At 42.0% G+C, this 24,041-nt stretch overlaps 1 protein-coding gene across 1 annotated transcript in view; it reads right to left on the reverse strand.

Moving 5' to 3' along the window:
- The window catches only part of PKD1 (polycystin 1, transient receptor potential channel interacting), a 2,476,043-nt gene that overhangs the window by 1,046,902 nt on the left and 1,405,100 nt on the right, over positions 1 to 24,041 (reverse strand). The window contains exon 26 of the mRNA XM_044088902.1: positions 18,561 to 18,813. Within this exon, the coding sequence (XP_043944837.1) occupies positions 18,561 to 18,813 (253 nt within the window). The remainder of the gene's footprint in view (positions 1 to 18,560; positions 18,814 to 24,041) is intronic.

Below are 24,041 nucleotides of genomic sequence, written 5' to 3' on the forward strand. Positions count from 1 at the left end.
GTTGTTCATCTCGCCTTCATTCTTACATCCCAGCCCTCCAATCCCCTACCAGTTTCTTGTGGACCGAGAAGTTGAAACAAGTCTGGGTTGTCTTTAGTCCTCATCTAGTGTATGCTTGGATACTATTTTTAGGGGGGGAACTTATCTAGTCAGCTTAGTTGGCAGCAAACAAGATCTGAGGGAAGCACCAGTGCATCATGAGATAGGGAGTAGACCACGAGCTGGTTGAAGATCTCGACCACATTGCAGTCTATGGCTAATGTGTCCACACATCTGCTCTCCAACGCAGCTGATGGCACATCCTTAGCTGTTAGCACCTGCACTGTCATACTTTGCCTCACTCATGAGGTTGTGCAACTTTGTGGATGGATTCAAGACATCTTTTATTAATGTTCCTTTCGATGGCTCTTCACTCTTTGGGTCTATGATTAAAGCACATTGACCAGGAGTGAGCAAGATGTAAAGATGATGTCTGGTATCTAAATACATTTTTCTACCTCCAATAGACTTTCTAGAGGAACCAGAAGGGAAGCAAATGTCTGTTCTTTAGAAAATTGACGCAGTCTTTTCAGGATGTACCTGCGGAGAGTTTACCTCGGGGGGTAACCAGAATGGACACGCCCACTTGCCTGGTAGGGGAGTTCCACAGAACCAGGGTTTCCACAGAACCTTTTTTGGGTGGCCTTTCCAGCATTCCTGAAGGGTTGCCTGGCTGTCCTGGTCTGGAGATGGTCAGGGGTCGCTTGGATCTACACCTGGAAGCTTGGGATTCCATCACCTTGGATGCATGTGTGTTAAGACTCGCATCCAGAGATTACACAGTTCCATTTTTATTCCCACCAAAAAAAAAATGCCATGCACCTTCTGGAGATAACCCATCAGAGAAGAGATGCAGTTAATGAGATTTGAAAGCTGTTAGCAAATTGAGTCATTCAAGAAGTCCCACCAGACCAACACAGAGCTGGGATCTACTTCAGATTTTTTGGTTCCAAAGAAAAACAAGGACCTCAGGACAATTTTGGATTTAAACAAAATAAATCACTTTGTAAAACCGACCAAGTTCTGGATGTCCATGGTGCAGTCCATCAACCTCAAGGACACCTACCATCATATAAAGCTTAGTAAAGTGGTCCAGGAGGTACTTGCACTTCCAGTGGAGGCCAGTTATTATCAGTTCTGGATGCTGCCCTTTGGTCTCACCACTGCCTCACCTGGGTGTTCACCAAGTGCATGTCAGTTGTGGCAACATGGTTCAGGCTGCTGGGCTTCCAGGTCTTTCATCACCTGGACAACTGGCTTCTCACTATCTCCATGAGGGCTTCTTTAGTTACGGCCAGGGATTCCTTACTCCAGTTGTGTCTTTCCTTGGGAATCACTTTAAACTATCAAAAATCCAGCCTTCAACCAGTTCAAACATTGGAGTTCATAGGCTGTCAGTTGAACACAGTATCTCAGATTGCAAGAACTCCAACTCTCAAGAGTGTCTGTCCTTTGTACTCAGGCCAGTTTCTTACCATCTCATAGGAAATCCCAGCTTCTCTGGTCCCCAATCTCTTAGGTCACATGGCTGCAACAATTTGCTTAGTTCCCCTGGTAAGGTACCATATGAGGATACTGCAGTGGACACTAATGATGCAGTGGTCCTTCTTGACCCACTCTATGGATTTTCCCATCATGCTGATAGAAATCAGTTAAAGTCAAATCAAGTGGTGGTTGGAGTCTTCCCTAGTGTTAACCGGGAGACCATTTGTTCTTCCTTCCCCACAGGGCATGGTCATGACGGGCACCACCCTTCTTGGGTTAGGGCACACTTCAAAGGGAAAACTTGGTCTACACTCAAGGCTGATCTTCACATCAGTTTCTCGGAGATGAGAGCAGTCCTCCTTGCATTACAGGCTTTTCAGGACTTCCTCCCTAAGGGTGTGATTTCAGTGCAAACAAACAATATGTTGATGGCTTGGCAGCTGAGCAAACAGGGGAAATGTGATTTTACCCTCTTTGTTGGGAAGCCACAAGGGTTTAGCAGTGTGCGAGTTCATGTCAATGGTTTCTGGTAGCAACACACATCCCAGGGAAATCCAACATTTTAGCCGGCCATCTGAGTAGGAACATCCTTCTTCCTCATGAGTGGTCCTTAAATCCGAGGGTAGCAGCTCAGATCTTCTCGCACTTAGGTATTCCATGTTGTGAGCTGTTTGCCTCTCCATCCAACACCAAGTGCAGCAGTTATTTACACCTTAGTTCTTTCACAGGGACATTCACCAAGGGATACTCTCCTGTATGCTTAGCCCCTGGGTCTCCTGTATGCTTATCCTCCTACTCTTCTGAAGATAAAATTTCTCCAGAAGGCTGCCTATTGCAGAGCAACTGTGATCCTCATTGCTCTGTTTTGACCCCATATGATTCTCTTTTCAATGGCCTCTTCTGAGGTACCCCTCCTTGGTTGCTGGATCCCTTCTGTACATGATCTCTCACCCAGCAGCTTTGGACCCACCCATTCTCCAGACTCTCAAACTAACCTCATGGTTTCCCTGAAATCATCTGCACACGAGTCCTATGCTAGCAAGTGGAAACACTTCACTTTTTGGGCATCTTCTAAAGATCTAGATCCTTTTACAGTGCCTTTGGAAACTATCCTCAATTTCCTGGCTGACCTGTTTCATTTGGTTCTAGTTATTCAGCTATTAAAGTGCAGTTAGCTGCTCTGTCCAACTTTCAGATTGGCAGAGATAATATCTCTGTGTCAGCATTGAATACTTCGAAGGGCTTTGTCAGAGAAACCTCCTTGTTGCCCCCCCCCCATGTGGTACCCTACACCACCTTGGGATTTACCTTTTATGTTTCGTGTTCTTGTTGGACCTCTTTTTGAGCCTTCTGTGATGGCTCTCTTGAAGTTGCTATCTTGGAAGACTCGTTTCCTGGTGGCTGTTACTTCGGCCAGTGATGTACCAATTCTGCAGTCTCTATCCTCTGTGTTTCCATATCTGATCTTTCACACAGACAGGGTATCTCTCAGAGCCGATCTTGCTTTTCTGCCTAAGGTGGTTATCAGACAACATCAGATATGGAAGTTATGTATTTACTATAACAATAGATTCATGTTGTGTGTTTTGGTCTGGTTCAACCATCCCTCCCACCTGACCCCATCCTGTACTGTGTTTCTCATAGACACTGAACGACTGAGTTCTTTTCTTGTTCCTCCATTTGGGGTCCTTGGTGTCATGATTTTAGAATTTTTTGTATTGGGGCAAACTTGATCTGAGGTCAGTCTGTAGAGAGTAAGGTACTATGGGTACAGGAGGCAAAGCTTGGAGGCTGAAGTCTTTGGAAATGGTCATTCTTGGATTTGATAACCCATAGTTTGAACCAAATGAAAACAGACAACATGGATTTATCATTATGGCAAGTACTTTAATTTTTTTCTTTTCTGGGAACATGTTTTATCACCCCAAGTAACATGCGGTCTTGTGAATAGAGGGCTAAATACACTTGGTAGTTTGGCATAAAGGGAACCTGTCAACTTTTACTTCTTTTATACAGTGTGGTTTGTAGCCCTGGGAAACGATTTGCAACCTTCAGTTGTCCTTTGTAATGACCTTCCACTTGTATATGCATTGAGTTATTCTTCCAGCTTTAACACCAAAAACGGAGAACAGCAAACAACATAAAATATGTAATAGGTGACTCTATCGTCAGGCACACTGACGTCCCGCTCACCAGGCTGAACAAGGAGAAGGTCACGGTGAGCTGCCTGTCGGGCACTAGGATCCGCCACATAACACAAGCACTCAGGTCACTCCAAGGCAAGTACAAATATGACTCGGTCATTGTCCATGCTGGTGTGAATGACCTGAGATGTACCTCCCTGGACTACATGAAAAGAGACATAGAGGAGCGCTCTGAACATGTGGCCCAGGCTGGTATGACCCTGACCTTGAGTAGTATCTCACCAAGAATGATGCCACAATATGAAGACAAGATGATCAATTTCAACAACTGGCTTAAGTATTGGTGTCATTCAAAGGGGATCCAATGCCTGTCAGCCTGGGATGACATGCTCAACAAGCCACGATGCTTCGCTAGGGATGGCTTGCACCTGTCACCCCTGGGCTTTCGGATATTGGCAAAGGCTCTTGCTACCCCCATAGTGCCTTTTTTAGGCAAGGCTCAAAATACAAACCCACCTCCATAGGTATCACAAGGGATAAGAAACTAAGAGTAATGCTACTCAACGCCAGAAGTCTAAACCTCAAGATGCACGCACTCGAAACTCTCCTTAGCATGGAGAACATCAATATCTGTGCATTAACAGAAACCTGGTTCAAGGCTCCCGAGAGCACCCCAGCACTACCAGGTTATACCTCATACCATGCTTTTCGGCCCCAAAACTTGGACCGAACCACAAAAGGAGGGGGAGTATCAATATTCGTCAAAGATACCCACACCTCCAGGTTGGTGGCACAGCACGAAGCATCAGAGACTATCCATGTGCTACTAACAGTGGGTAAAACTGCCTTCCAGTTTATAGCCTGCTACAGACCACCCTCCCAAACCCAGGAACCCCACTCGGCCTTCCTGAGAACACTGGAAAATATGAAGGTCTCTCCAAACACCATTATATTGGGCGACTTCAACTACCCAAACATAGACTGGGAGCATTACTCTAGCTCCAACATCCTAGACCAAAGGTTCCTAGAATTTATAAACTCAAATGCTATGGAACAACTTGTTACCACTCCCACAAGAGGGGAAAACATACTGGACCTGATCATCACCAACATGGGGACTATATGCTCCAGACCAGAAGTGTATCCCTCACTGGTAAGATCAGACCATAAACTAATCTCACTGGATATTCACATCCCAACCCCACCTCCTGCCCAGAAAACCACAGTGAAAAACTTCTGTAAAGCAAATTTCACACTCCTCAAAACCGAGGTAGAATCCTTCAAAGCCCCCAGGCCTGTGGAAAATACAGCCCAGACCGCAGAATCCTTTATAAATGCATTCTATGAACACCTTCAGGAATGCATGGATCATGCAATCCCAAATAAAACCAAGACCCAATCCTCCAAAGGCAGACATCCTGTCTGGTGGACCCCAGCCATAAACAAACTATACAATAGAATGAGGAAGCTACTAAATGATAGAGCAAAATCCCAAAAAGGGAAGGCATCTCTGATCAGTATTAGCAAAAAATTATGGGCACTCATAAAATCATCTAAGGTCAGCTTTAGAGAAAAATTGCACAGGACACTAAGGATAATCACAAGGCTTTCTTTAGTTATGTTAGGAACCTGGGTGTGAATTCCCAGATATGCTCAGAATTAGTCCAAAATGACAAAAAATACACCGAACCCACAGACATTGCCAACATCCTAGCTGACAGGTTCAGCGCAAACTCCCCCCCCCACCAAAAGGGCAAATATCTATCCCAGCAGAGTGCTGCCCCCCTGACATCTCAGATGCTCAGGTAAGAGCCGCCCTCTCCAAAGCATAAAACACAGCATCAATGGGACCAGACGGTGTCCCAGGCTGCGTCCTACATGAACTCTAAGAAGAGCTAAACCCAAACATAAAACTACTGTTCAAGTCTCAGCCTTACTACAGGATATGTACCCAAAGAGTGGCGTACAGCAACAGTGGTACCTCTCCACAAAGGTGGTGCCTCAACGGATCCTGGAAACTATTGCCCCATAAGCCTGACTAGCTTGGTCTGCAAAGCTATGGAAAGGATCATCATGGACCTCAAATAAAGATATTGGGGACCTACAGACACTGGATCCTACCCAGTTTGGCTTTGTTAAGGGAAGATCCTGCCTCTTAAACCTGGTTGATTTCTTTGAAACAGTCACCAAGGCCATTGATGAGGGGAAGGTGGTCCACACAGCCTACCTGGACCTCGCAAAAGCCTTCGATACAATACCCCAGTCGGGCATTATAGATAAGCTCACCAGCTTAAATATAAACCCCTATGTCACTAGATGGGTTGCAAACTGGCTCAAGGACAGAACCCACATGGTTAGAATTGCTGGAGCCATGTCAGACTCCAAACCAGTTACAAGTGGCGTCCCACAAGGCTCAGTCCTGGGACCTCTCTTGTTCGGTATATATTTCTCGGATGTACAGGCCAACACGGAAGGACTGTGGCTGACCAAGTTCGCAGATGACTGCAAACCGTGTGCCATAATCAACTCTCCAGACGACACAAGCATCCTCCAAAAGGGCCTCATAGAAACAGACAACTGGTGCCAGAGCCATGGCCTCAAGCTAAACACCAAAAAGTGTATAGTCATCCCCTTTGGTAAAAACAAAGTGCCCACAAATTACCACATAGGTGGTAATCCATTAAGTACAGAAGTAATTAGGGACCTGGGGACCCAAGTTGATAGCAGTCTCTCATTTGACAACCACGTGGCCAAAGTGGTTAGAAAAACATTTTATATAGCCCACCTAATCATGAAGGGATTCACATCTAGATCAGGGGAGGTCATCGTGCCTCTTTACTTATCCCTCATCAGGCCCATAATTGAGTACAATGCCCCTTTTGAGATGTACCTTACCAGACACCTGCAGCAACTGAAAAGACCCCAAAAGTACATCACCAAGAGGATCAAAGGGCTCAAACAGATGCCAAATGCTGCCCGGTTAAAGAAACTCCAGCTCTACTCAGTGGCATACCGCCTGTTCAGGGGCGATCTGTGCCTGACGTATAAAGCCATGTCCAACCCGGAATTAATGGATATGCTGCACCTCAGAACATCCAAATCCCATCGAGCTACGCGCTCGAGAGACTTGAACCTCAGCACTGAAATAAATAGGACATGCTGGAGGGACAGATTCATAACCCAGAGGCTCCCTTCACTCTGGAATAAAATCCCAGTCCAGGTTAGGCAGAGTCCCTCATTGACTGTCTTCAAGAGGAATCTTGATGAGTGGATGGGAGATCGTAGGTTTAACCCGGGTATCACTTCTGTGTCACTGTTGGACAGAGGCACAGTATACTAATCTCGAAAAAGGGCATAGCAAAATTAATTTAAAATGGGTGGCGAAAGCCAAACACATTCTGGCTAGGCTTATAAATGCCCTAGGGCAGATAGCCTAGTATGAACCTATGAACAAAATCACTCGAAATAGCTTCACTGAACAGCCTTTATTTACCAAAAATCACAGTTCGCTTATTCAGTAAGCGCTTTCATCTTGAAAAGACTTCCTCAGACTGAATCTTCCAGCTTTCTTTAAAACTGCGTCTTGCTGAGCCTGGCTTTGTGGCATGGAGGGAGGAAGCCCTGACTGCTACCTAGATGTTTGGGTTCAGTTAGTGGACTCAGCATTTGAGCAGGTATGGAGGGAGGGATAGGTATGAGGGGGTTTGGCCCAATTGCCCCTCTCTCTCTTTCCTGGGTCAGCAGGGTTTGCATATGCTCAGAAAGCACATGGGGATGATTCACTTGCTCTAGTGAAGACTAGGAAAACCACATCCTGAATTGAGTTTGATTGATGGGGTTGCTTTATGGGGACATCCCTTGTGGAAGTGAGGGAAGGCCTAGCGCAGTCAACTCATTGCATGTCCCTACTTGGCTTACAGATGTGTGTGGTGTTGCACAGTTAAGGGAAAATCCTCAAAACACTCTGAATAGCTGCCTAAATGATGGCCATTTATGACTGACTCTTGCCCTTGGTGATGAGGGAATGAATGAGTGCTGAGAGGGACTAATTGGCAGCAGTCAGTAGAGGCAAAGAATGAAAACAAAAATCGGGTCTGGAGATTAAGGGTGGGGTTGGGCTAAGAATACAAGTATAGGGAGGGAGAGGGGAGAAAGTGTCATGCATACTTTCTGGTGGTGGAGAACCACTTTGATCCTGAAGACTTTTCCTTGTGGTCTTCCTGCAGTTTTTTTTATATTACATATTTTTCCTTTTTGCTGGCCTACCTCTTCCTTGTCTGCAACAGTATGGGTTAGCTTTACAAGTAGTTCTTGTTATGCCTGAGTTAAACAGATGCTCAATATTCTGCATAGTTTTGCCCTTTCCCTCCATTTTCCTAAACACTTCACTAGCGGGGTTCCAAGAGCAGCTCCCTTTTCAAAGATGCTATGAGGAAGTGTACTTTGACATCCACTGGTAAGGGTTTTAGCCTCAGCCAGACATATCTTCATATGAATGACCCTGTAACTGCAAGCTTGGATCCTATATGTCTACAGCATCATATCCACACTTAATAGAGTGTTTTGTCCCTTGACTAGCAGTCTAGATGAATTCCACTGGTTTTGTCCTCAGGTCTCCACCATATACCTCCACAGTATTCTCCTTGATTTGATACATAACAACAATATTGTATTCGGTCATGCGTGTGTTGGGTAGTGTTGTGGTGATGCTCAGCTATACAGGGAAAATGAGAAAGGAAGTAAAGGAGGGAAGTCAAAAGAGAAGATACTAAACTTCCTGCTTTGAAGGGTTATGAAGAAACTTCATATTATGCCTGTTTCAGAGGGTGAAATTTATGAAAACGATGTTGTCAAGATAGAAACATTTCAAAGAAAGGAAATAATGATTAGAGACCTCTGCCTGAGACAAAACCCACATGAAGAAAAGCAAAGGGACACTAAAGGTGGACTGAAAATTAAGGATAATTAAGTGACATGTGAATGACATTGTCAAACCTCTCAAACGATAAGTTATATAAGGAGAAGGGTTAGTAATTCACGCTCAACATAGTGGGTCTTGTAAGGAAATAATGGACTGCCCTGTGGTTGCATGAGGCCCCAGTGTCACAAGTGGATTGCCTTTTTACCCTGAAAAGTCCGTTATTTTCCTAAAACATTCACCATGGATGACATTATTACACTCAGAAAATGGCAAAAGTAATACTTTAGTTAAGCGTGGTAAAAGAGTTTTTACTCTGTTGGAAAGAGTTACTTCTTTTTAACATATTTCAAGCTGTGAAGAAAAAGTAGTCACTAATAAAAATGTGTATTAACTGGAAAATGAAAATGTAATATACAAATACACAGCAACTGTAAGCAGTGGAAGATTTGCAAAACTTTATAAACCCTCTATGTATTTCCAAAAAAACAAATTTCACATAGTAGTGTTCATTGCTTGCATCTACTGCACTGAATGGTGACTGTCTGCATTTTCGAAATGTGTTTAGAATGGTGTACTATATATCTATATATATATATATATATATATATATATATATATATATATATATATATCAGTTTCAAGGCTTCATGTATTGTTTTTTCATATTTTTTTTATTAAATAGTAACATAACAGAGGCTTCGTAGTAAAACAACAGACATGCAATTTGCCTGGTACTGCTATTGATAGCATTAGTTGCATTCATAGCTGTCAGTTCTTGGATGCAAGACTGGGGGAGACAGGCATTCTTGTAAAGGCTTTTCTAAAACAAATGTAAGGATATATTCTTCTTACTCAATGAATAAATGCTTATGTACATTTTTGTCTGGTTCTTATTCATTCGGTATGCTGAAATCGAAATTCTCTACTGGCATGTGCAGTACAGCTGCAATAATATATCTACCTGAGATTCTACCACTCAAATGCACAAGATAAGCTAATGTCTGTCTAGAAAGGGCTATATGCTGCAGAATGTGTGAATGCAAGATCAGTCAGCAAATCATGGAGTTAAAACTGACATGTACAATTCACAGGAACTATCATATAATGCACCTTAAACACATGGTTTCAACACTTATGGCATTAAGAAGGTGACATGACAGTTTGTGAGAATTCTGCATGGACTACTATTCTTCACTTCATGTTTACGCTGTTTGCACTTGTAATACCACTTAACCTGTTAGTGCAAGAAATAAGGACAAAGCCTGACAAAATGGGGGGACAAAGGCCTAAAACTAGGGACATAGTTTAAATATTGCTCTTATAAACTTAGTTGCTAGAGTGACAGGGCTTGTTTTAAGATACATTTTCTGAGGGATGTGAAGACTGAAATGCAAATGTATACCATTATTTAGTGACTTCAGTCCTCAGATCACTCCACTGATTTGCCAGAAAACCATAAATTTTATGAGGAACAGACCAAAAGCATGAGTGAAAAATCTGGACAGTTGAGAGGTATGACTCTTGTTTTAAATGTTGCTGCCTTTGACCAATGAGCAATTAAATCATACGATCACTAGGCTACTTGTGTATATTAATTTCGCACTGCCCTACACTTCAACGCGACTAAACTGAACAATATGTTAACTTATTGAGTTCAATTCCACAATGCTTACCTTCCAGACCACTTTTTCAATAAGAACTCACTTCTGGTTTACAAATAAACCAGTAATGATTCACTGTGCACAGCCCCCCCCACAATTATGTGACTGTAAAATTATTATACTTACATAAGAGTAAGAGAGGTGCAGGGGCAAAGCCCACCACATGGGGGAGACAGTGATATGTTTTAGAGGTTTTGTGAAGCTAAAGCTCTCACAAGCTTGTTTTGCTGGTTTAAGTTTCATGCAATTTAAACTCGATAAAACATAGATTAAAATTAATTTCAGAACACAAAGAATATGCTGTACAGCGTTCATCATTACCTTGACTTAACATTATGCGAGTAGAGTGTAGCAGAATGCTCTTTTTACTTTTTTTAATAAGGCTTTGAGTCTGTCGGTTTTGTACTTCCCAAGTTATTTAAATTTGGCAGGAAAATGGAGGAATATCCCACTCTAAGAGACTGATAAAAAGCAATAAAAAAGTAGTTTAAATTCAATAGAATTATACAACCTATGCAGCAAACCTCTTGTTACACAACATTTACTAGCTTGTTACATGTTGAAATGCATCTTGCACAGTCATCCCCTTTGGGAAAAACAAAGTGCCCACAAATTACCACATAGGTGGTAATCCATTAAGTACGGAAGAAGTAATTAAGGATCTGGGGACCCAAGTAGATTGCAATCTCTCCTTTGACAATTACATTGCCAAAGTGGTTAGAAAGACATTCTATATAGCCCACCTTATCACGAAGGGGTTCACATCTAGATCAAGAGAGGTCACTGTGCCCCTCTACTCATCACTCATCAGGCCCATAATTGAATACAATGCCCCATTTGGGATGTACCTTACCCGACACCTGCTACAACTAGAAAGACCCCAAAAGTACCTCACCAAGAGGATCAAAGGACTCAAACAGGTGCCCTACGCAGTTAGGCTAAAGAAACTCCAGCTCTACTCAGTTGCTTACCGCCTACTCAGAGGCGATCTGTGCCTGACGTATAAAGCCATGTCCAACCCAGAATTAATGGACATGCTCCACCTCAAGAAATTCAAATCCATCAGAACTACACGCTCCAGTGACTTAAACCACAGCACAGAAATAAATAGAACATGCTGGAGGGACAGATTCATATCCCAGAGGCTCCCCTCACTCTGGAACAAAATCCCAATCCATGTCAGACAGAGCCCCTCAATGACCCTCTTCAAGAAGAATCTTGACGTTTGGATGGGAGATCGTAAATTTACCCCTGGGATCTCTTCTGTGTCACTGCTAGACAGAGGCACGGTAAACTAACCTTAAATGGGCTATCTTCTGTGACCTACTATACAGAGGCACAGTCAACTAATCTAAGAAGGGTGGCAAAAGCCAAACACACTCTGGCTAGGCTTGTAAATGCCCTAGGGGAGATAGCCTAGTATCAACCTATGAACCTATGAACACATGATGCAATGACGATTTATGAATCTGGCTGCTTCTTTCTTGTCTCATAAGTGCAAATAAAACATACTAGAGAAATGCATCAGACAATCTTTATGCACACTTTGGGAGGTGTGAGACACACAGGTACTGACTACATGCCTCAGCACACCAATCTAGCAGTTCAACAGTGCAAACATATCAATGTTATCAATGCATTAGAATTCTTTACTTATTCAGTATATGACATCATAAACTAGGTAAAACGCTGCACCATTAAACACTATTTCAGAAATGAATTGTCAAATGGTTTGGTGCAGGGAAGTCACTAAACCTAAATATGAAACTTATAAATACAGAAACAGCAGACATACACATTGTGTAAACTTTAAATGAACACGATGCTCATAACATATATGCATTTATGATACAACAAAATCATTACTCAAAAGATAAAGGGACTGATGTTCTTCATGTTGATCACTGCTGCCGTAGCCTTAGCTACATGAGTTATATCCTGCCAAGGATATAACATCCAGCCAGCTTCCAAAGCTCCAGGGCATCTTCCAGATGCTCAAACTATCAAGCAGCTCAAGCCGGACTGATTAAAAGACAAATATGAATGCAAAGCCCTTCAGAACTTTCCTGACGCTGAACAGAATGCTCCTCTGTGGCTTTCAAGGATTAACAGTCGGCTTCTGCTTTCTTTTGCTTGGCAGATAAGTTCCCTTTGGGGAACAAAAACTTCCATTTTCTTATATTTACTGATGTTTTACTACTTTCCCCTTCAGGAATTTTAAAGCTAGGAGTGTTGCGTTTTAATGGACTGTCTCGAGACTGTAACATACTTTCAAATGGAGCACTTGTTTTTCTGTAAGTTTAAAAGTAGTGTAAATTAACTGATATCATATCTTCTGTGAACAATTGTATTTATTTTCCCACTGTGGGGATGCCAAAGTGTTTGAAAGTGCTTTTTATTGTGTTTTATTCTGTCAAAAAATTAACTTTGGTGTCCTGTTAGTTTTACCGGGATTTACTACTTGTCTTCCCTGGGAAAGAGACACCATTTTTGTCTTGACTGTGAAACAGATTGGTTAATTCTTCTTCCAGTCACAAAAAGAAAAATCTAAGTTAACAGCCTTTGCCTCCACAGAAGGCTAGCAATTTCCCTCAGCCGCAGGTGGGTAACTCCGCTGTGGCTATTTGTTGTACCTCAGACCACTCACTCATCTATTACCTTGGATCTCTCTGGTGAAGCACCTACGGCCACTATGGACCAGGGGTTTGCCACATCCTCTTCAGCTGTTGGAGAACCCTCAGTAGGCAAGGGAGAGCCAGTCTTGTCAGTCCTGGGAAATGGAAACAGGGAAGGTTTCCCTGTTGTGTCAGAATGCTGTGCCATCCCTAGGGAAGCAGCTACTGCCGTTAGTAACATGACTGGCCCCATTTTTCCTGTCAGTAAGAAACAGAAGACCAAGGATGTATCTATCGCTCCTCAAATTTCTTTGGATAGGAATAGTTTACTGGGACTGGCTCACAGTTTAATTCAGACTACTGATCCTTCCTGTAGACTAGTTTCTGGTAAAAGTAAGAGGGATGCCCCTTTTCCAGAAGAGATTGAAGATTCTGAACAGGAAGATGCAGCGAAGGATTCAGATTTGTGATTCAGATTTAGAAGAGTGCTTAGTTTCTGATTCTGCCTGCAGGGGTTCCTAGAATGTCCCAGTGTTTTCAGTGGGAGAACACTGAGGTTTCTTAGTTCCTCAGAAAATACTATGAGGTGTTACAGAAGGATTTTCCAGAACCTAAACCAATTCCTCCTTTCCTGTCTGCTTTAGAGGATGTGTTTCTTACTGCCTGTAACTTTCCAGCTGTCCCTAAAAAGGCAGAAAGGATGTATAAAGTTCCTCAGTCTTTAAAATGTTTATACACTATTCCCAAACATTACCCAGCATCCTACTCTTTCTAACAAGGATGGGGAAATTATTGGTAGGTATGGGGAAAAAAGTATATACTTCTGCTACTTTGATTTTCAGAATTTTAAAATGTCATGCTTATATGTTAAAGTTTGTTCTGACATATTGTGAAAGTTTGAGGAATGTTTTATCTACAGTTTCTACTTCTGATTAAAAATCTGCTTTAAATATCCAAGTTTCTTCTACTGTACAGGTCACTACTCATTATTTGCAGTGTGTTAATGACTATATTGATATTTCTTCCAGGGATATGGTCAGTGGTACTGTTTTAAGGATGTTTGCTTGGCTAGATTCTCAGAACCTCCCAGATGATGTACAAATGAAATTTTAAATTCTCCCTTGGATAAAGATTTAGTGTTTGGCACCTTTGCTGCAGAGGTGATCAAAAAGTGAGAAGAAAGAGACAAGCAGATCCAGGGAATTTCTAAGATTTTTCAGCCCTCTTTTTCCAAATTGTCCAAGGGATTTTCTTTCTTCAGTCCCATTTTGGTAAAAACAGAATAAACATCTTCAACATAATTCAGGTAAACAAACATTTAAGAAGTGGAAAGAGGTTCCAAAAGATGTCTCAAACCTCGAAAAACCAAGGACAGTCCAACAAGTCTGAAAGACTGTTTAAGAGACTTTGTGACACCACCCCCCCCCCCCCCACCCTGGCCACTTTTTTTTCCCAGAAAGTCAGAATCTCAATTTTTCTACTTGGCAACAGATTGTTTCAGACAAATGGGTTCTCAAAATCATTCATTACAGTTATGGATAGCAGTGGGAGGAAATTACTCCTTTACAGGGTGTCATTCCTTATCCTGCAGAATCGGACTCTTTTGTTTTCACCTCTTGCTGCCCCAAGGAGTGATAGAACCAGTTCCTCCTTCTAAGGTGGGAAGGGGTTTTACTCAAGGATGTTCCTAGTGCCAAAGAACAAAAATGCTTGGATACCAGCTATGGATCTTTCTTTCCTAAACCTTTTTGTGGCAGTGCCCACATTCAAAATGATGTCACTTCACAACCTGCTATCTCTTCTTCCTCTTTCAAGTTTTGAGGTAACACTAGACTTAAAAGGTGCTTATCATCACATCCCTAATTCAGCCAGACTTCAGCTGTTTATTATAGTTTTGTGTGTCTGGATCAGATTAACAGTTCTGTGTCTTATCCTTTTGACTATCCACTACACTAAGAGTGTTCACAAAGTGTCTATGTCCAGTTATAGCTCATTGAAGGCTACAGGATAACTAAATTTTTTCATATTTAGATGACTTTATTTTTCAAAATGTCAGAGATTTCACTGTCCTAGGTGAGAGATCTCTTGCAAAAGCTGGGATTCCAAGTGAGCATTCAAAGGACTTTCTTGACTCTCTCACACAGAATTGTGTTCCTGGGCATCTAGGCACCTCAGTTCAAAAACCCTTTCTTCCAAAGGAAAAATAGATCTTTATTTAGATCTGTGTCTAAGGTTTTCCACTCAGACTTCTGTCACTGAGAAGGAATACCTTAGGATTCTGGATATCATGGCATCTATGATACTCATGATAACCTTGGCAAGACTCCAGATGAGAAAGACACAGCGGAATCTGAAATCTGTGTGATCCCAGCATCACCACTCTTTTGTCTTTTCAGAACCCAGTATTGAGGTTGTCAAAAGAGAATTTGTTTTTGGCAGAGACAGCAGATATCCTTAAATCTAGGTCTACCCTTCCCGACACCCTGATACATAGCAGTCAGTCACCACAGATGCTTTGGACTTTGCTTGGAGCACATTTTCTGGAGGGATGAAAGTTCTGGGGGTGTGAGACGCCAAGGACAGACACAAGCACATAAACATCAAGGAGATGCTTGCCCTGATCAAGGCACTCCACCACCTGAACCATCTTTGGTCTCTGGTTAAAGACAACAGCACAGTCATGTTTACATCAACAAGCAAGGGGGAACCAGGTCATACCCCCTTTGCCGACTAGCCATGTTAGTTGGGTTGTAGCTTTACAGCGCAATCTCACTCTACAGGCATCCTACATTCCGTCAGAGCAAAACTGTGTGGCAGATAGGCTGAGCAGGACTAGGGCAGATCCTCACAAATGGAGACTAAAAAGAGGGGGTCCTTCAAAATTTGATCCATCTGTGGGAGTTCCTCAAGTAGACCTCTTTGCCTCTTCTCTGAACAATCAACTGGTAAAATTCTGTTCTAGGACTCTATGCAAGAAGACCTGGAAGATAGATGCCTTTTGTTTTCCTTGGACAGGAATGTTCCTGTATACTTTTCAACCCTTTCAGCTAACATCCACGGTACTTCTGAAGATTCACAATCACTTTGGTGACTCCCTTCTGGCTCAGGCAACCATAGTTCTCCCTTCTTTTGGAAATGGCCAAGGGCGATTAAGACAAACTTCCCACAGAATGGATCTACTCAAACAAGAACAGAGGCTTCTGGTACAGCCCGACATCAATCATTTTTCAATTGACTGCCTCGATGATAAGGTCTTCATTCCTTTTAGGAACCTGTTATTTGCAGTAGGTACTAGTAGAGGCAAGCAAGCCTGCTACTAAAAAATCATATTTTAACAAATGGAAAGTGTTTTTTAGTTGGTGCAAACAACATAACCAACACCCATTCAGGGTTAGCTGTTTACTGGTTTTACAATATTTGTATGAGTTATGTCCTATGGCCTTTCTTATTCCTGTAGCTTAGTTCATTTATTGGCCATTTCAGCCTGTCTGCCCATGGATCCTCCTCTTTCAAAGGAGTCTCGTCTCAAAATGTTCTAGAAATGGGTTTTGCATAAGAGGCCTCCAAGTAAACCAGTGTCCTCTCCTTGGGATCTTAGCTAACACTTGCTCCATTTGAACCAACTAATCTGGCTGATTGAAGTTCTTAACATGGAAAACAGTTTTACTGATTGTTCTGACCTATGTAAGAATATCTGAGTTGCAAACCCTTACAGTGAGTCAACCCTACCTCATTTTCCATAGGGAGAGGGTTTCTTTGAGAACTAATCCTTCTTTTACCTCTAAAGTGGTATCTGAGTTTAGTTTAAGCCAAACTATCCATCTCTCCATTTTCTTTCCTAAACCTAAAAATAAGGGAGAAAGCATACTCCATACCTTGGATGTCCATAGACAACTCAGGTACTATCTTGCTAGAACTAAATCTTTCAGATCTTCAGATCAATTGTTCATTTCTTGTGAATGTAAGAAGAAGAGACAAATCTGCATCAAAATAGACTCTTTCCAAATGGTTGTCTTAGACTATTACCTTTTATTATACTCACCATAACAAATCTATTCCAGGCAGGGCCAAGGCCTACTCTACCAGGGCCTTAGCTTCATCTATGGCTTTTTTGAAAGAGTTGGGCTCTAGACGTATTCTAGAAGCTGCTACTTGGTCCTTTGTTTATGCTTTTACAAAGCACTATAAACTGGATTCCTTCAGTAGGTCTAGATCATGTTTTGCTAGGACTCTCATCTAGTGGCTCCTGGACGTTTCTCCTTCCTCCTCCCAAATATAGTTAGTTATGGTAATACACCCATATAGCTATGGCTTACTGCAACAACGACCAGTGTGAAGAACATAGTACAGTTGTGTGAGATGAATTTACCAAAACAGTAGATGTTTGAATGATTCATGTTGCATTTGCCATTTCCTCCCTCCACCCCCCCTTGTTTATTGGTACGTTATTTTATGCCATAGTGTGGACATTTATTTTTGTTATTCCTAGCATTGTCCTTTCAGGGTTCAGCCTCTCTCTCTCTCTGCTGGGAGGAAAGCTCTGAAGGGCTATGTGCCTAAACTTGTCTTTTAGTCAGCGCAGCTCAGGCTGTTTGATAGTTTGGGCACATAGAAGATGCCATGAAGCTTTAGAAGCTGGCCAGCCATTATATCCTTTCAAGGAAATAACTCATACAGCTAAGGCTACTGTAGCAGTGATCATTTGAACATCTACCGTTATGGCAAGTTCAACTTATACAACTGTACTTTTCACCCTTGCGCAACAAGCATAGGGCATTAAAAGGGTTGGAAAGGTTTTCTTTGTTGATCAGTCCTCAGTTTTCTACTCTATGATTTGGCATGTTTATATTGAGATAGGTAATATGTACTGGCACATTTGCACAAATGTTTATCATTGTAATTTGTAATCTTCCTATTCTTCCTTTCAGGTTGTTAAACTACAACAATTATTAAATAATGCAGCAGAAATGGTGAAACATTGCTACTACAGAATAACAATGTTATAAGCGTGTTTAATTTTAATGCATAATAACATAATTTCCTGCATTATTACAATGCTACTGGCATCTCTGCTTACATTTCTAATTTAAATGTCAGTGTGGGGACATTGTTTTATCTTTCTAATTGCCTAAAGCTGGAAAAGTAATATTTTCTAAAAAGCTGCAAACCTATTGCACCATTCTTCAGCAAATGGAGACTGGATTCCTTCTGATCTGACATGGTTAGCTTATTCAGGAGAAAGGAATATGCTAGATAAATATGTCACTATCTTGTAAAACAGCAATATGTAGAAAGTGTAGCTCTTTTGTTACAGGTTACATCTCACACCCTCAGAGCTGCGCATACACTAAGCTCAGCAGCAAATTATTTCTTGTACCCCCCCTCCAATATTCCTGTATGTACTTAATCTTGTCTCCAGGGATGTGTTGAAAGCGACTTGTGAAGAAATTCATTGCCAATAATTCAAGCACTTCTGAAAACTGCACCTGTAAGCCTAATAAAAACCAACACATTAGCATAATTAGACATTTATTTGAGTCAGTTTTCCCTATAAAAAAAGATGTGTGCAACATTTACTGACTGCGGGTTACAATAACCTTAGCAAAGACACTGGGGTGAAAAATTCATTAGTCAGTAAAATGCTTAAAAATATCCAAAAGCAGTGAATTTTGAGAAGTCTTTCTAGTTAACTTACCGGAAATATGAATTGGACACGACCTGGTGGAACAAATAAACTAGCTCCAAAGGCAGTTAAATGTTGTGTCAAACAGACAGCTTTATCACGTGTGGTACCTTCAGTTGGTACTATTCCCTCAGTTTTCCACTTCTTTTCATCCTCATCAAAGTACTGACACAGGGATGTGAACAGACTAACATTTATCAGTACTGGAGACCACATGAGACGATTAGTAATATTGAGGTAACACACTTCAGTGGTGTCATGTATTCTGAGAAGAAGAAAAAAAATGCTATTATGTCAAACAGTTTTACATAAGGCCACAATAAAACATACATTAGGAAGCAGATTATTTCTAAGGTAAGTTACATGATACTCAGTATTCAAAAATTAAACTCAATTTTACTTACTTCCTGTACATATGGTTAGGTATTCAAAAATTAAACTCCATTTTAGTTACTTGCTGTACATGGTTATTAATCAACAGTAAATGTCATCAAAGTCATTCTGCCTGAATTCTTGCTACATTCTACAGTATCTGCCATGATGCATCACTTCCCAACATCTTGGAATAAGTCAGATCCATGGCATTGGAAGAGCAATGGTGGAGGGGGATATGATAAAGTAATTCCTGGTCACTTCTTTCAAATGGGAAGTACAGGTGTGTACTGGGAGGATGCCTAGATTAAGTACTCTAGTACTGATACTGCATATGTGATGAGAAAGATGGTTGCTGAGGTACATGAGCAAGTACTGAGGGATATGGCACAACATATGTGAACAGCAGATCCCACACAGCACAGTGCATGCTTACCTACACTTTGTAGTCTAGCATGCCAGGTGGTTGGTTAGGGCATATATCAACAACACTTTGGCACAAGTGGTGTATATTAGGCTGTAGGTGGCTTTGTTCTTCTAGCCAGGGTGGTGCAGCAGTTAGCGTTGTTGCCTCACAGCAAGAGGTTCTCCCGTTTGATTCTCGTCTGGAGCGCATTCTGTGTGGAGTCTGCATGTCCTCCTCATGGTCCTGTGACATTAAAGACATGCAGGTAGGTGTGAGCGTGAATGGGCATGCCTTCATTGAAGGTTGTGCAGCGGGCTGGCAACTCGGCACCATAAAAATCCACTGCCAATCATGAGCGGACAGGAGTTCCACTGTGGCGACCCCTAACCAGGAAAAGCCGAATGTCTATGAGGTGGCTTTGTTCTTCTCCAGCTCTGACTGTTGCATATATCACTCTCACTCTGATACACCATCCTGGGAGTTGGCAGACCCCAACTGGGGGGGGGGGGGATGTACTGGGAGCAGAGGCTGGGGATGATAAGAGGGGCACCAAGCAACTGATGGTCAATCTGCAGCATTAGGGTCCCAAAATCTTGTATTACAATTACCTCTGTTTTCATCTTGCAGTTCATGACCAAATATAAAAAGAATGTCACTCTTTTACAGAATATGTGTTTATATATCAACTGGATTTACCAGGCGTCTGATTATTATATACCACATTTATAAATGTAGACAGAAATCTCTGCAGCTGTATTGATATGCGTCTACCAAGCTGCAAAACATATCACATCTAGTGTCACTGCATACAACTCATTTATACAACTCATTATTGTAACAACATGGATTTTTACAGCAATATTACTTATAAACTTCTGCAGGCAAAGGAACCTTTCATACATCTGCTGCTTCACAACTGGAAACACACCTGCAACAGAAACTAGAGTACTCTGAGGGGTAACGTGTGTACCATGATGTTCTACTGCTTTTGCATGAAATGTTTTTGTTCGTTTATTAGATAGTTAACTGACAGTACTGGAGTAAAATGAGGACCCTTTTCCGGACCAAAGGCAAGTACATGTACAACTGTGTTAGTAAATAAACTAAACTCATTACTCAAACGACTAACTAAATATTTACAGTAGTTTTCAGTAAAGTAGGACACATGCACAGCAGTTACATACAGTGGTTTTGAAACAGCATAAAGATGAACATGAAATTTGAAGAGAAGCACACTAAAAGACATTAACAGTACAATCATTATGTACAGGTATTAAAATCCACTTTTATGTATAGGCTAACAGCATAAAAAACAAATGGTAAACGACATACACAAGCACCGAATCATTGAGATCCATGTTGTCTTTCTCCATCTTGTTCAATGTATGGGTTACTGGATCTGATTCAGATTTGAGACTGGCCTTATCTCAAAGACTTCACATGGTCGAGTTTTGCCTCCTCTAGCCATAATGCCTCACTCAACCTACAGAAGCTAAGATTGAGTTTGCCCCTGTCTTCATCAACTGTCAAATCACCACCCTAAAAAAATGACACCAAGGTTCCACCAACAAGGTAAAGCAACATCCCTGAGTCGGTCATCTTATGAAAAGGACTTGCCAAAAAGGCGGAGGAAGAGCAGAGAGGGTTGAACCAGATGGAGAAAGACAACACACATCTATTGTTATGGTAAAAGCATAACTTTCATACCCGATGTTGGCTCTTCCCCAACCACATAATGCCCTGGGAGGTTCTATGGAAAGATATTCTGCAATACAGTAGAAATGATGGAAGCCCCAGATCTTGGCTGAATATTCAGCTTATGGTGGGACACAAAGGTATGGAGGCCCACTCAAGTAGCAGCAGCACACAAAGCATCCAATGAAGCTCTAGAGAAAAAAAGGAGTGGAAGTAGCCATAGCTGTGGCAGAATGATCATTCGGTTTATGATGCAAGGGCTTTTCCCTTCAAACTATACGCAAAAGCAATTAAAAATGACAGCAACTTAGACAGTGTAACCTTAGAAACAAACTTGCCCAGATGAGACGTAGAAAAGAAGACAAACAATTGTTTAGACTTCCTGAAAGACTTCATCCTGTCTAGATAAAATCTTAATTGCGTACGCATATCAAGGCAATGTAACAAATATGGCAGCATGTCACATCATTGACTGTGATTTCAGCAAACACAAAGAAGCCAAACCCAGTTCATTGAAACCGCCTTTGATGAAAGTGGAGATTGCCTTTTTGTCCACTGCTGTATGACCTCAGAGTTGGTATATATAATTCTGGGTCTGTGTATAGGGTGTCCTCCCATATGGGAGTGCAGGGGAGCTCCACCCCCCTTGCAAAAAAATTGTTTCAGTGTTCTCTGAAGGCAGTTTCAGCAAACTAATTTCGGTTAATTTGCGTTCAACAAAACCACCATCATGAATCCAACAAATATTCACCTTTACTGCAGAAATCAGAAAAAACACATGAAAGTGAATGGCTTGATTCAAACTAATTCTGTGTAGCCACCTTGGGGAGAAAAGAGGGATCTGGATGAAGAGGCATCCTATCCTTAAGGTAAACTAAATATAGTGGTACAGAAAAGAGGGCTTGCGACTCAGACACACATCTGGCAGAAGTGACAGCTACCAAAAACATTTTTCAAGATAAAAGCTTCTAATTGATGGTAGCAAAAAGTCCAAATGGATGACCTGCAAGCACCTGCAACATGAAAGGCAAATCTCATGGTGGAACAGGGTCTTGAAAAGGAGGCTAAAGTAAAAATGTACCCTTAAGGTCTTCAGACTAGCCAGAGACACATTATCTCTGCTATTATGGAAAATGGAAACAACCACCAATTGCACTTAAATTGTAGAAAAACTAAAACCAGCATTAAATAAACCTGCAAAAAAATCTAGAACTGCCTCCAAGGGGACCGAAAAAGGATCAAAACCTTGACAATCAGCCCAAACAGCACAGTGCTTTCACTTGCTAGTGTACACGTTAAGTGTAGACAACTTCTGTGAGGAGGCAAGATATGTGTCACACTGTTGAAAAGCTTGGGATTTCTGACCAACAGGGAGACTAGGGAAACCATGCAGTTAGCTTTAGACTCTGGAGATTGGGAGGATCCAGACCACTGAGATGGGAGATGAGATCCAGAAAGGGATCCAGCGCCCAAGAAAGGTGCCTCAGAAGAGGCCAAAGAAAGGGGAACCAAACCTGATGAGACCAAAGTGGGCTGTGAGGATTGTAGTTGCTCTGCAGCAGGTTGCCAAAAATACAAAAGAGCATCCTATGTGACTGCCCCTGAGAAGGCACTAAGGTGCAATATCTGTCAGACTTGTTGTTGGACATGGATGCAAAGAGGTGTGCCCCAGTGCCAAAAGATCTGAACAGCAACTCTCGGACTCAGGGACCACTCCTGAGGAATGAGAATGTTCCTGTTCAATCTGTTTGCCAAAATGCTGGACCTCACTGAGATATGCATTGCAATCAAACTACTGAGATGGAATTTCCTACTGCCAGACCCTTGTGGCCTCCACACAAAGAGGGTAAGTTTGTGTTCCCCCTTGCTTGTTCAGATACCAAATTACTGACATATTGTCTGCCTGTACTGAGATCACACGATTATGGAGAATGTTCTGAAAAGCCTGCAATTCCAGGAGGACAGCCCTCATGTCAAAGACATTGATTTGAAGATTAGTCTTGGAAGACCACAATGTCCCTTGAAGTGTCCTTCCTTAGAAATGCCCCTCACCCTAAAAAGGAAGTGTCCATTGTGACTGTGCCCAGAGGGGGTGGGGAAACAAATGGTCTCCCGCTGGATACAGAGGGAGACTCCAGCCACCACCTGACCTGATCTCAACATACATCAGAATTATGGGAAAATACATTGGATGTGTTACATTAGACATTCTGCTATCATAGTCCATTACAGAGCTCTCGTGTGATACCTGGCTAGTGGGACTGACCAATGGAAACCAGTCATGTGCCCCAACAGTTTCAGAAGAAGAGAGACTGGAGGCTTTTTATAAGAAAGCAAAAAGATTGCCTTAAACTGAAGACTTGAAATTCTGGACATTGGAAGCTTTACAATCTGAAAAACAGTGTCCAAGTGGCAAACTGTGAATTCTAGTAACTCAGCTAGATGGAGACTTGACTTCTGGAAATTGACCATGATCCCCAATGAAGTGCACAGCTGGAGTAAGGTGTCCCTGGCCCTGACTAAGGACACTCTTGTGGGAGTGCATTGGAGCCAATCATCCAAATAAGGAAAGACCTGAAACCCCTGCAGCCTGAGCCAGGCTGCAATGACTGTCATGCAGTTGGTGAACAACTGAGGGAGTGGTGAAACCAGATGGCAGCCCTCTGAAATGATAATGATCGGCTTTCAGCAGGAAGTGCAGAAACCTCCTGTAATGCACCTCTTTCTTTATATGATGGTAGGTGTCCTTGAGGTAAATCGAACACATTCAGTCATTCTTCCTGAGAGAGGTAATATGCATCGTGACCATCCAGAATTCTGTTTTACAAAGGGATTGAGCTTATTCAAATCCAGTATTGACCCGAGGTCCTTGTTCTTCTTTGGAGCCAAAAAGAATCTTGAGTAGAATCCAAATCCTTGACAGTCTGGTGAGACCTCTTGGATGACCCAATTTCTCAGCAGCTTCTAAATCTCCATGGCTGCTTCCTGTCTTTGACAGTTTGTAATATCTGGGAGATATG

The sequence above is a fragment of the Protopterus annectens genome, chromosome 12.part0 (assembly GCF_019279795.1).
Source record: "Protopterus annectens isolate FY-2018-M chromosome 12.part0, PAN1.0, whole genome shotgun sequence".
NCBI classification, from domain to species: Eukaryota; Metazoa; Chordata; order Ceratodontiformes; family Protopteridae; genus Protopterus; species Protopterus annectens.